The 13,299-nt window shown below is 34.6% G+C and overlaps 2 protein-coding genes across 2 annotated transcripts in view; one reads left to right on the forward strand and one right to left on the reverse strand.

The window, feature by feature from the left end:
• abi1b (abl-interactor 1b) overlaps window positions 1–4,274 on the reverse strand; it is a 29,897-nt gene extending 25,623 nt beyond the window's left edge. Inside the window, exon 1 of the mRNA XM_079819960.1 lies at window positions 4,047–4,274. Within this exon, the coding sequence (XP_079676086.1) occupies window positions 4,047–4,202 (156 nt within the window). The 5' untranslated portion in view covers window positions 4,203–4,274. The remainder of the gene's footprint in view (window positions 1–4,046) is intronic.
• A 684-nt stretch (window positions 4,275–4,958) lies between these two features.
• Window positions 4,959–13,168, forward strand: acbd5b (acyl-CoA binding domain containing 5b). Its single transcript, XM_079820011.1, has 12 exons — window positions 4,959–5,036; window positions 5,335–5,430; window positions 5,539–5,659; window positions 6,222–6,294; window positions 6,392–6,530; window positions 6,628–6,756; window positions 7,290–7,336; window positions 8,440–8,629; window positions 10,024–10,223; window positions 11,818–11,865; window positions 11,962–12,071; window positions 12,162–13,168. Exons 1-12 carry the CDS (start codon window positions 5,006–5,008, stop codon window positions 12,178–12,180), a joined length of 1,203 nt encoding a protein of 400 aa, XP_079676137.1. The 5' UTR covers window positions 4,959–5,005; the 3' UTR covers window positions 12,181–13,168.
• Window positions 13,169–13,299: the final 131 nt, after the last annotated feature.

Below are 13,299 nucleotides of genomic sequence, written 5' to 3' on the forward strand. Positions count from 1 at the left end.
GAACTACTTTAGCCGTGCGTTTACCTAAAATAATTGCACACTTTAGGCTTAGAATGTTCGTCAACCAATCAGATTCAAGCATTCAACAGCCCAGTAGTACAAATAACTTATAATAAATACTGAAATATTCCATAAAAAGACTTTAACAATTAGACTGCGAGAAGCATGCAGCACTGACCCCAGGTCAGCTTCAAACGCCACCTGTTACAACACGTCACTACTTCTCAGCTGTTCTAGGACCATGTGTCTGTCGCCACGGGGGGATAAATGAATGACCCATGAATGTCCTGCTTGTGGTTTTCCACTATGTCCGACTAGACTGCTGGACAACAGCTCTAAAACAAAGTACGACTTGTGACATCTTGATTTAGACGGTGCAAGAGATTAAATCATAACGTTTTAATAATTAATAACATAAGATAATTTTTTTCAATGATCAGGAACTGCATGGTTTTCACTTATTCTGGTCAAAATGTCATATCAAGTCTAGACTATGATTCCTAATTATTAACATTTCTAAATGATCACTAACATTTAAAGTTTGGGGTCGGTAAAGTTTTAATGTTTTTAAACAAAGTCTCTTAAGCTCATCAATGCTGCATTTTTGGATTGGTAAATACAGTACAAAGAAATATTATAATGTCATTACTTTAAAGTCATTACGGTCTTCAGTGTCACATGATCCTTCAGAAATCATTTATTATCATCATAAATGTTAAAAACAGTGCTTAATATTTCTATGAAAACACTGATACATATTTTCTTTGATGAATGGAAAGTTAAAAAACACTATTTATTTAATAAAATGCTTTCCTGTCATTTTTGATCAATTTAATGTTTCCTTGTTGAATAAAAGTATTAAACCCAAACTTTAAAATGGTAGTGTATCCATTCTTTATCCCACCCAAATGAACACATAACAAATCCATGATTCACACTACATGACGCATTCTGGATTTCATTCACAATTGGTTTTGATACTAATTCAAAGGGCATGGTACAAGTCATTGCAAAACATGACTAACTTCTGTCTAGTTCCAAAGATCCCTATTTTGGACCTTTTTTTCGAGTATGATACACCCACTAAAGCCACAAGAGGAACATCTTTGAGTCATTTAGTCCTCTTATGAGTCCTCGGTGAATATTTGAGAATGTGTCATTGCTAAACCAACTCACATGAGGGTTCAAAGACTGTGGCTCCTCACTAAATATGCAAAACATGTAATTAGATTCCCAAATTTTTAGTCTCATATGGTTTGTATCTTTCTAAATGTATTTTTACAAAATCTTTTTAGTCAGAATGTACCAACATATAACTATACTGTGAGACTGCATAAAACTACTCGCATTAGTTGTGTATTGTGTAACGATACATCGATAATATGGATTGACCACATGATGTATTGATGCAACACTGTAAAGCTGAATAAGTTGGCAAGTTTTTTTTTTGTAAAATTAAGAAATTCAAAGTTTAAGTAAGCAGAACTGGCAGATTTTTTTGTACTCATATTTGAAACGCTCTTAACTTAAAATATTTGAATAAACTAAACTAACATACTTGACTTGAAATGTCATATCAGGTCTAGACTATGATTCCTAATTATTAACATTTCTAAATAAACACTAACATTTAAAGTTTGGGGTCGATAAATCTGTTCTAATGTTTTTCAACAAAGTCTCATAAGCTTAAAGGTGTCATGTAATGTCAACTTAAATATTTTTAGTAGTGGAAACTTGGCTAGCTTTAAGTTGTTAATTCAGGAAATACTATCTTGCTAATTGGTAACACAATGCTTTGACATTAGCATAGCAATTGCTGAATGAGTGTGGCAATATAAAACAAAAACATTTAACATATATCTGTCCTCAAACCAACCTCATGCTCCACTCGAAAACTGGTAACCCCCAACCCCCCCAGCAACTCTTCTAACAGAAACTCTTCTAAATTAGCGTAGTAATAAATTTAACTGTACTAAATCTCACACTTAACAACATTACACTTGCACAGAAAAAAGAAAAATGCATGTTAAATAAAGTAAAAAAAAAAAAAAAAAAGTATAATATATTTATTAACATGCATTTTTCTGCCGAAATGTAATTTTTTCAATACTTGAGAACCTCATTTTGTTGTATGTCTTAAAATGTCTTAATAGGGATTCTACATTTGCACATTTTAGAAGACTGAAAGACTTTCTTGACCGTTGTCATTGCATCTCATTGCACAATCTAATAATGAGCTGTCATTAGATGATTGATGATCTTGATTTTTTTTTTTAAATATATATTATTTAAAGAACTAAAGTGTATATTTCATTGTGGATGTCCCAACGGAGATACTAGATTTTACATTTTTAGAGTTCAATTAAATGTTAATGTTATGTATTTGTGATTTAATTAAAAAAACTGTAACAGTTTGATATCTCATTAGCAGGACCCTGAATAAAAAATACAATTAAAAAAAAAAATTATCGTATCAAGGCATGCTTTGAGGTATCGGCAAATATTGTATTATTGGCTATAAGAATCAATGTCAGATTTACACCATTTTCATTAAATACATTTTATCATCAAAATATATTTCCTAATAAATCCAAATATCAGATCAAACATTCTGCAAAACAAAAAGTAGGCTGTGAAACCTCATAAAATACATATTACAAAAAAAACTAAACATATTCCTCCTGTCAAGACATATTAGTCATCTTTCTTTAAAAGATATTATACTGTAGGCTACTGTTTTTCCAATATATTTGAACATATGAAGTTGAGTTCTGATGATCTGAGAATAGCTGGCTTTATGAGAGAAAACAGATGAAAATCAAATCAAATCAAATGGTACATCTGCGTCAAGAACATCCCATCGATCATGAAGATGAATTTCAAAGAGAAAAAAAGTTTAATAAGAGCGAGGTAATGTGTCTCAAGAAAATGTTTGGTTTTATTTCTCATTGAACACCATCATCCTAAATGTCCCTTTGGCAAATGTACAATACATGGACCTCTAATTAAATCATAAAAGGAAATGATTCTTTCATTCTTATTCCACTCATTATCATTGCATAATGTCAATATGTATAACACACATGCATGCCTGAATAACACAATTGCCATCTTTTTACGAAACACATCCATCATATCAAGAGTTTTCTCAAAGGCTATCCTACAACATTTGTACATTTCCAACAGGCTCTGTGTTTTATTGTGGGTGTGTGAGTGAAAAGGCTTCAGTGAGAGACACATTAACACAGGTGTGTCAGCAATAACTTATTCACACCATCATCGACATTTCGCGTCTAGGCGTCTCGCCATTCTACTTCAGGCAATACACATTTGCAACACACACACACAGATGAAAAGATATTCAGTGCATGTATTAAAAAAAACACTTATTTCACGTTCCACTGGCATATTACAGCGTTGCCAAAACGTGGATGAAGTTCAATAGCGTTTAGGGGTTGAAATGAACATCGAATATCTGGGCTTTCATCACATTCATACACTGTCACCCACGGGGATCGACACCCGTCTGGACCTCGAAACAAACTAAACAGCAGAATTCAGCAAATGAAACATTTGGAATGTTCAGAGCATGACGTGTTAGTTCGAAAAATGACGTATTGGCTTCAAACACATTTGCAGTCGATACATTGACGCTGCCCGCCCTGCAATAATCTATTAGATATCATAAACCTAGACTGGTTTCTAATAATCTGTTGTGCGATATTCTGAGCATTAAACTATTATATATTTTTAAAGCTCATCTGTCTCCATCCATCGTAGAGAAAGCGGCACGTCTCTGACACACCCTCCGAAAGTGAATTCGTGCATTGTGTCCATCAGAATCAAACAACGCAAATATCATCCGAATACAGACGCTCAGCATTCGTATTAGAGGAACTGATCGCGTGTATTATGCCTCAATGCGCCCTCATAAGCGTTTGATGAGGACCCTCTGTAATGCTACAAATGCAGTGCTCGCATTGCAATCACATCCACACTGATTCAGACAATACATGAAAGGGAAAGGTAATTTCTCCAATCCATACCTGCACATAATTGTTCTCGCAATATTCCGCAACCCTTGAAAGGTTTTGGTAGCTCTCCACAAGGGCTCTTTTTCCAGCCGGGATTTCTTCCTCTAACAACATTTGTAGCTCTGCCATCTTACATCCCTCTGCATTACTCTTCTCCCCCTCTTTCATTGAAACCAGCGGAGCTTCACTCTCCGACAGGAGGTCCCTCGCCTGGCATTGTGGGAATCCCGTTGACTCCTCTGTTTCAGCAGGACGACAATTCTCAACGCAGCGTTAGGCGCACTGCTCTGTGATTGGGTGTATGGCTCTGAGAATGCCTTCTGGACCAATGGGAGAGGAGTACGTTTTCTCAGCGATGCGAAACAGAACAGCCAGTGTGTGGGATTGACGAGCAGCAGATTTACTGTGAAGACTGAAAATCCGTGTTGTTAGCATTCTTTTTAGTTAAAAAGTATATGCAAATGTTGTTTTAAGCTCCGATGCATGTTAAAGAGATCATCATGAGCTTTTCAGTGAACCACATATCGAACGAGTGTGATATAAGAATATAAAAATAATACAATGCTTTCAACAGTGATTCAACAGTGATGATCTTATTAAACAGTGTGAACAAAATATGCTTCTTAGGCACTAAAATGGATGTCAAATAATTTCAAATTGTCACTGTTGTTACAAAATAATAAACAAAAGACCACTTTAAGAGGTTGTTTTATGATAGAGACACGTCTATATATTCTGAAAATTGTATCAGAAATTGTATAAATCCATCAAGTAGAGACAGCTCCTGCAATCTTAACCCGAGTAAAAGACGTTTAAATATCCTTTTGCTAGGCACTGTGGATCCTGTAGGATAAAGCGCGCTACATTCTGTTCATTTCTATGGAGGCCAGCTTCGTTGGAAACTACATGACCCAAAATGCATCTGTTTCAGTTAATACCTAGGACACATTGAGCAGTATTTTTTACAGTCTATGGTATTTTCAGATGGACGAAACACAGGAGGTCAGTTCTTCAGTAGTATTTCATGTTTTTTTGTTCCGTTCAGTTGTGCAGAGGCATTTTTCCTTCTCTTGAAGACAATTTGACCAATTTAGACGGTGATTTCTTAGTGTGGCGACAGGTTAATTAAATTGCTGATATTAAACTAATTAACCAAAGTTGTGCAAGATCAAATATTTACTAAATACTTTACTAAATATTTACTAAATTATTACCTAATTAAAGTGATTTGCTTTTTATCCACGTCTATTGATTAAAATGTGTATCTCATTTGCTGACATTTGTCAATCATGGTGTGTAGATCTGTCCATGGCACGAATGACAATGGAAGATCCCAAATCTATTCTGAGGAGGTTTGAAGCGGCTGTTAAAGTCATCAGAAGTTTACCTGAAGATGGTAATGCCACTATATTAAGTATTAAATAGGAATGTCAAGTATTGAACTTTATAATTATATATATATAATTTATATTTCTTTTAATCATTCTTTCTTCATTTCACACAGGCTCCTATGACCTGTCCGATAATATGCTGGTTATGTTATATAGTTACTACAAACAAGCTACAGTAGGACCCTGTAACACCCTAAAGCCAAACTCTTGGGATCCTATTGGCAAGGCTAAATGGTAAATATTATCTTCAGATTATTTATAACTACATGTTCATTTTAAGTTTAGTGAATTTAGTGTTTAGTTTTACAGAAATGTTGACAGGTTGTTATATCTAAAGAATACTTTTATGAATGCTTTTATTTGTGTCGTGTTTCTAGTCTAAATATCTAATAATCGAGATGTATTTACTTGATAAGTAAAATTACATAAGATATTTTTTCTTGTTTTCTGGAAATGAAGTGAGTTTTTGCTTAGAACAAGCTAAATTATCTGCACATATGGGTAAGAGAAATAATCTGGTTTCTGTTTGAAATCTTGTTTCTTTCTTTTTCTTACCCCATTGGCAGACAATTTTGCTTGTTTTAAGCCAAAACTCACTCGATTTTTTTTTTTCTCCCCAGAAAACAAGAAAAAATATCTTATGTCATTTTACTTATCTAGTAAAAGCATCTTGATTTAATAATTTTGAGATATTTGGACTGGAAACGAGACAAACATACTAAATAGGAAAAGCATTTTTTGCAGTGTTGAGCAACAGGCCAGATGCATATTAAATCCCGACACGTGTTCTTTGCAGGGAGGCATGGAAAGCCTTGGGAAACATGTCCAAGGACCAAGCCATGATGGAATATGTTCAGGAAATACAACTGGTTGGTAGTTGTATAGATTACAGACATGAATCTCTCTCATATATGTGTTATCAATAAAAATAGTTTAAACCATAAACAATCACATCTTTTATCATAGATAATAGAAACCCTCCCAGTCACAGACAGGATGGCACAATTATTGGACACTCTAGATCCATTTTATGAAATAGTGGATGAGGAGGAGGAGGAGGAGGAGGATGAAGACGTGGCTAGTAAAGCAGCAATTTTATCCACAGGTACTTTTCCTAAACGTATATAAATTCCTTAACCATATGATCTAACCTTATTTGAGCCCCTTTAATCAACATTCTACATTTTAATTCATTTAAACAGGAAGCACTAGAGCTGAAAAAGCAGTGTGTCCAGTGTTAAATGGAAGTGAGGAGAACAGCGTATCCTCCTCAACCAATGACACCCATAGTTCTTTCAACACTGGGGAGGAAGAGGAGGAACTGGCCTATGGTATGTTTTAGTTTCCATTTTTGTGTCCGGGCCCTAGGTATCCACCTTATTTTTCAGGTGAGAGCGGGCACGGCTATTTGTAATTTTAATGTGTCTGGCTTCCGGTGTCATTCACTTCCAGTTATTTTTAGCTGTACAAAACAGCTTGTTATGCTACTTGATATTGCAATCTGGTATTTCTTACCATATTATTTTAACGTATTGCCTCAATTAAAAACATGCTGGTTTGAACTTTGATAGATACTTCTTCTTTCCTTATAGCGGCTAATAAATCGGAAGTCTTGCACATTCACAGAAAACACCTTACTTCCGCATTGAAAAATAAGGCAGATACTGTATAGCCTAACCTTCAAGTGTATTGGAAAATACAAAACTCTTGAGGGCCAAGTTTTATTTTTTTGCACTCCGATTAAAAAAGATTCTGCAGTCATTTAATGAAATTACATTGGCAGATAAAGTAAGCAAAGTGTCTTATAATCTGTGTGTTTTAAAAATATTATTTGATGACATCATTCTTACTCAATTTCACACAGATGACTCGGATGATGAGTCAATGGAAAAACCAGCAACACGAGAGAAGGTAGTCTTTTTTCAATTCTTTCACAGGCTCAAAAACATATTGCACCTCAAAATCAAGTAAAATAAAAAATATATATATTTTGCATTAATAAAAATATATATATTGTATTACTCCGGTTGGTACAATTCTTTAATGCTTTGAAAGATGACTCTTATGTTCACCAAGGCTGCATTTATTTGATTAAAAAAAATACACAATAATAACTGTAAAATTTTTACATTCTAAAATAAATATTTTCTATTTTAATATATATATTCAAATGTAATTTATTCTTGTGATGTCAAAACTGAATTTTCAACATCATTACTCCAGTCTTCAGTGTCACATGGTCCTTCAGAAATAATTCTAAAATGCTGATTTGCTGCTCAAGAAATTATTATTATTATTTACAAAGGATTCTTTAATGAATGGAAAGTTCAAAAGAACAGCATTTATTTGAAATCAATTTTTTTTGTAACAATGTAAAAGTCTTTACTGTGACTTTTGATCAATTTAATGCATCATTGGAGAATAAAAATATTAATTTATTTTAAAAAAACCGACCCCAAACTTTTCAACAATAGTGTAATGTATATGAAGAATGGTAACTACAAAAAGAACTTCACAATGCTAAATAAATAAATAAAGTTTATCAAATAAAAATGGTAACCTGGACATGTTTTGTGAGATTTATAATACTTGGAAGTTCTTTCAATGCTCTTATGAATAAGCGGATTAATGTATTTAATACTTTAGTGTTGACTGAGAGTTTTCAAATTCAGACAATCCCTTGAAACAACAGTCATTAAAGAGATCTTTATCTGGGTTGAATCTATAGAATCAATCATGCTGTTTAAGGTCATTCTGACGCATCATACATCACCAGAGATTTGGAAGTGTTGTGTGATTCCTGGCAAAACTAAGTATGACTTGAAATCCTTGATACAACATGGATAAAGTGACATCAACTGGAGTCCACCAATTGATAGTTAGCACAAGGATACACTTGTGACATTTCTTAGAGAGAGAGAGAGAGAGAGAGAGAGAGAGAGAACCAAAGGAAGAAATGTATTTGTATGTCATGTCAGAACAAAATAAATGGGAGTATGCGATGCTCTCCCTAGGGTTCAGGAGTTCCCAGGGTCCATTTGGCAGAAGTGAACATGGTTGGGGCCAACATGCAACAAGGGGGAAACAGAGAGCCTCAGTGTGGGAGTCAGGATGGAAAACCACAGGGAGTTACATCCCCCGTCCCCCACCCGTCGACACTTGGAACCGTCCAAACTGAGCAAATCTCACCAGGCAGTGGAAGAGGTTGGGCTTGAGTCAGTGTTTGAATAAGTCTTGAGCACCATGATGTCAACAAGCAATAATGTGATCAACAAGCCAAATTTCCACCAGCATTTGTATAAACTTATAATAGGAGAGAATACTGTTATACTTCTAGGAAATTATTTCCTAATAAGGCAAAACTCTAATAAGTCATTGTGGCATTCATTATAGTTTATATTGCTGTTTATTTCCTTTAATCACAATGAGATTGGATTTGTTTTATAAAAAGAAAGAATCCACACTTTAGATAATTTTAACTTGGAAAAAAAGTTAATCTGGAAAAAATGGTGTAGTTTATTGAATTTTTAGACAAAATAAAAGAAAATTTGCTTATGTGTTTTTTGTTGAGTATCATATTTGATACATCAGGCTTTTATGGCTCATATAGTATAATATAGGAGAATATGGAGCTCATATTCAAGGAGGTAACATCAATTAAAAAAATATATAGCAAAATATGCAATTTGGTGCAGTTGCTGATATTTATATGGCCAAAAAATTTGCGCTGAAAAGGCATGGACAGGGTTATTTTTGTGGCTGACCTTATTGCGTATGCATTTGTAGGAGTTTCCTAGACTGGGTAAACCCTGCCTGATCTGCCGGCGATTTGATTTCGCCCTGCAGCTCAGTCTGGAAACCTGTACATTCATTTCTACTGCTTCTGTTACACTTTTGCGGGAGCCAATCACAGACTGGCTTATTCACCTGGCGCGCTATTAACACGATGACGGATAGAGAAGCGATGGGTCGTTGCCCATTGATCACGCCTCTTGTGGTCTGATTCGTTGAAGGACTATCCAATTGCGTACAGAGTCATTTGAATTATGCTCGTTTATCACGGCTCTCGTGCAGTAGAAAATACATAGCAGACTCCCCAGACCAATGTTCAATCTTAAATTGAGCTTGGTCTGGTGATAGCCAGACAAGGAGTTTCCCTTTCCAGATGCCAAATTTATGGGAGGTGATTTACTAAGGTTTCTGCTCATCAATTTACTGGTGTTTGCGGCATTATTTACCGCCCCCCAAAAAAGCACGTCTTAAACCAGACACTAATTTGCGCTGCTCTTGGTAGATTCATGTGTTGGTCATTATGCAAATGATCCGGCTGCATCTGTGTTCTTTAACTTGTGCGTCGTCTGTATATATCACGTGCAGAACTTTCCACTCCCTTCTGCGTTTTTTAGGAATTGCGCTCTCACGCTAATTGGCCCTGTTTAGTAAATCTGGCTTCTAATGTCTTAGTAAGATGCTATTTAAATGCTTAGTCATTACAATTTATATATGCTGTGTTTAATTATATAACGATGTCTATGTTTGATCTGTGTCTGGGCGTTGGTGGAAGCATAAATGGATGATTTGTTTTCATATACTCTCAGGCCATCAGTTAATGGGAGCTAACCTACCTGACAAACACGAGCACAGTTGCCAAGGAAATGGTCAGCGCTGGGAGACAGAAGACAGAATGAACAAAAGAACATTTAACACACAGATCGCTGTGAAACTGTCAGAGTTACAGGACAACATGCAGGATGTGCTGCACAGACTGACCACATTGGAACTTCTTACAGCATCACAAGTAAGGCCAGCATCAAAAAATGGCTCAGTGTAGACTGTAGATTAGTGTACTTTGCATCCAAAAACTGGATCTGTTTTATCTACCTTATATTTTCTGTACAGTAGCTTGAGCTACAAACCAGTGTGTTTATAATTAAAGGGTTAGATCACCCAAAAATGAAAATTCTGTCATTAATTACTCACCCTCATGTTGAAAACGTTAAAGTCCTCATGGAATCAAAATCTTTCTTATTTACTTTGTTAGCACACATTACAGGTCTTAGGGTGAACAATTAATCTGTGTTAATACACAGAAAAAAAATTGTTTGCTATGGTAATCTTTAATCAAAATCTGAAAAGTAACTTCCGGTCTGGAATGGCGTTCCCTTTCCTATGATGGCAGTTTGACGGCTTGGGTTTGAATATCCTTAACCACTCCCCTCCAATCGTTAGTCTGCTATGAGCAAGAGATGGAGAGGAGGAGTGCTTAAGTAAAACCCCGCCCTCTATTCAATATTATCCGTTTCACTTGGAAATATGTCACAGTGACAGCACTGAAATAAAATCAGTTGCAACTTCCGGTTCGCTGGGACTTTAAAATGCAATAGTCCATGTGACTCCAATGGTTCAAATAAATTTTTTATCAAGCGACAAGAATACTTTTTGGGCGCAAAAAACAAACAAAATAACAATTTATTCAACAATTTCTTCTGGTCTGTGTCAGTTTTCTATGCAGTTTACCTTATAAATACAGTGCAGCGCTTCGCTTCCTTAGTTCTCACGTGAACAGAATCGGCCAATGGTGAGCCGACATTCTGGTGTAAAAATTCGTTTCAGCGTAAACGAACGACATGAGGGTGAGTAATTAATGACAGAATTTTCATTTATGGGTGAACTAACCTTTTAAGACAACGCATTAAAATAATATGGAAAGAAATAACAGTTTGCAAAATCAAGCAGCAAAACGAGCTGAAGAATAGCTGGAAGCCAGACACATGAAATTTACAGCTCAAAATTTGGGGTCGGTAATATTTTTTTTAATAGTTTTGAAAGAAGTCTCTTAGGCTGCATTTATTTGATAAAAAATACAGTATTGTGAAATAGTATTATACTTTGAAACATCTCTTTTCTAGTTTAATATATGGTCAAATGTAATTTTTTCCTGTGATGACAAAGCTGAATTTGTCACATGATCCTTCAGAAATCATTCTAATATGCTGATTTACTGCTCAATAAATATTTATTTATTATTATCAGTGTTGAAAACAGTTAAATTGTGATAATTTTTTTCAGGATACTGATGAATAGAAAGTTCAATAGAACAGCATTTGTAAATTCGTTACTGTCAATTTTGAAAAGAGGCTGAATAAATCCATTCTGAATAAAAGTAGTTATTTCTTTGAAAAAAAAAAAAAGTCTTACTGACCCCAAACTTTTGAAAGGTAGTGTATATTTTGGAAAGGATCTTAAAATAAAGTGGTGTCATTTTTCTTAACGTTTTATGGTAAATAAATAACATTAAATCATGAAATCAGCTTCAATAATTCTGTTAAAACCTTGAGGACAGTTAAAGTTGCTATTCACTTAATTATTTATTTGCTTATATTTGGATTTAGGCTGAAAGCCCTCCTCTCAAAACTTTGAACTCCAAGTCACCAAAAAAGGTCTGTTTATGTGACATCAAATATCTGTACATGGAATGCAATGGTATGAAATAACGCTTCTTATTAAATATGTTTAATTGTGTCTGCCTTTTTTAGAGGTGGCCCTGGTGGCCTTTAAACTTGCCCCCCATCGCTATAGTGCTGACTGTTATCTGGCCGTTTGCTGTGCACTGGCTGGTGCAGTTTTACTTACTGAAGAGAAGGAGGTAAGCATTTGTTAACTATGAATATATGCGAATACTTTTTTTCAACAGAAAGAAATGTTGAGTAAAACATGTCTGCATCTTTGTTTTTAGATGGTTAAGAGTGAAGTGAAGAATCAGTTACCAACGTTCAGCTCCTGAGGACTTTCAAACAGTCTGGATATATCTGATGTATTCAAAAGTGAACGTTGTCACACTAAACCTCAGAAATGAATACTTTTGTTCAGGAAGGGCGCATTGAAAGTGAGAGTAAAGTAATTTATAATGTTATAAAAGATTTCCATCTGAATAAATGCTGTTAATTTCAATGTTTTATTCATCAAAGAATCCTGGAAAATGCATCACGGTTTCCACAAAAATTTTAAGCAGCAACTTTTTTCAACATTGATAATAATAAGAAATGTTTCTTGAGCAGCAAATCATCATATTGCGATGATTTCTGAAGGATCATGTGACACTGAAGACATGGCATAATGATGCTGAAAATTCAGCTTTGCCATCACAGGAATAAATTAAATTTTATAAAATATATTAAAATAGTACTTTTAAATTGTAAAAATATTTCACATGACTGATTTTACTGTATTTTGGATAGGCTTTTGAATTGGAACAGTAGTTATATATCAACAACTTTTCTATTGTGTATTGTGTTTGTTATTTATATGACTTTGAATGCAGGTAGTTTACAGTCATTTTGAATCCATCTCAGCCTTTTAAATGTAATTTTCCAACACATTACACACATTTTTTTTAATTTGCTTCTTAGAGATGACATTTCAAAGAGGAAAAATGCAGGATAAATATTTTGACATGGACAGAAAACAAGAAATGTTACTGCATTTCCAAACGGATTTATAATAAAAGATAAAATGTGTGTGGAATAATTCACTGTACCAAAGAGAAAAGCTAAGCAACACAGACTTGAACTATTTCTGATATAAATGTCTTCCAGATCATAGCTATATTGTATATGTGGAGTGTGGCCCATTGTAGGTACAATTATTTTTTATAATGTACAGGCATACAATAATTATAAGTCTGTTATTGTTATTGTGAAGTAGGCAATTCTTTTGTAAGGCAAATAAAGAATTTGAATGGACAATTGTGTTTGACTGCGATAGATAGATGATATAGTAGATCAAAATGTGAAAGTAAATGTGAAAGATTCCTCAAATCACCCAAATGACCCAATGTGGGCCCATTGAGATACTGTAGTGGTTTCCACACGGAT

Source organism: Gobio gobio (genome assembly GCF_949357685.1).
Source record: "Gobio gobio genome assembly, chromosome: 6".
NCBI lineage: Eukaryota > Metazoa > Chordata > Actinopteri > Cypriniformes > Gobionidae > Gobio > Gobio gobio.

Bases quoted from the DNA above. Each gene is read 5' to 3' on its own strand.
- acbd5b (XM_079820011.1), top strand. From the start codon at position 5,006: ATGGTATTTTCAGATGGACGAAACACAGGAG. The intron at 6,757-7,289 runs GTATGTTTTAGT...AATTTCACACAG, and splicing joins AGAGGAGGAACTGGCCTATG to ATGACTCGGATGATGAGTCA. The intron at 8,630-10,023 runs GTTGGGCTTGAG...ATATACTCTCAG, and splicing joins CTCACCAGGCAGTGGAAGAG to GCCATCAGTTAATGGGAGCT.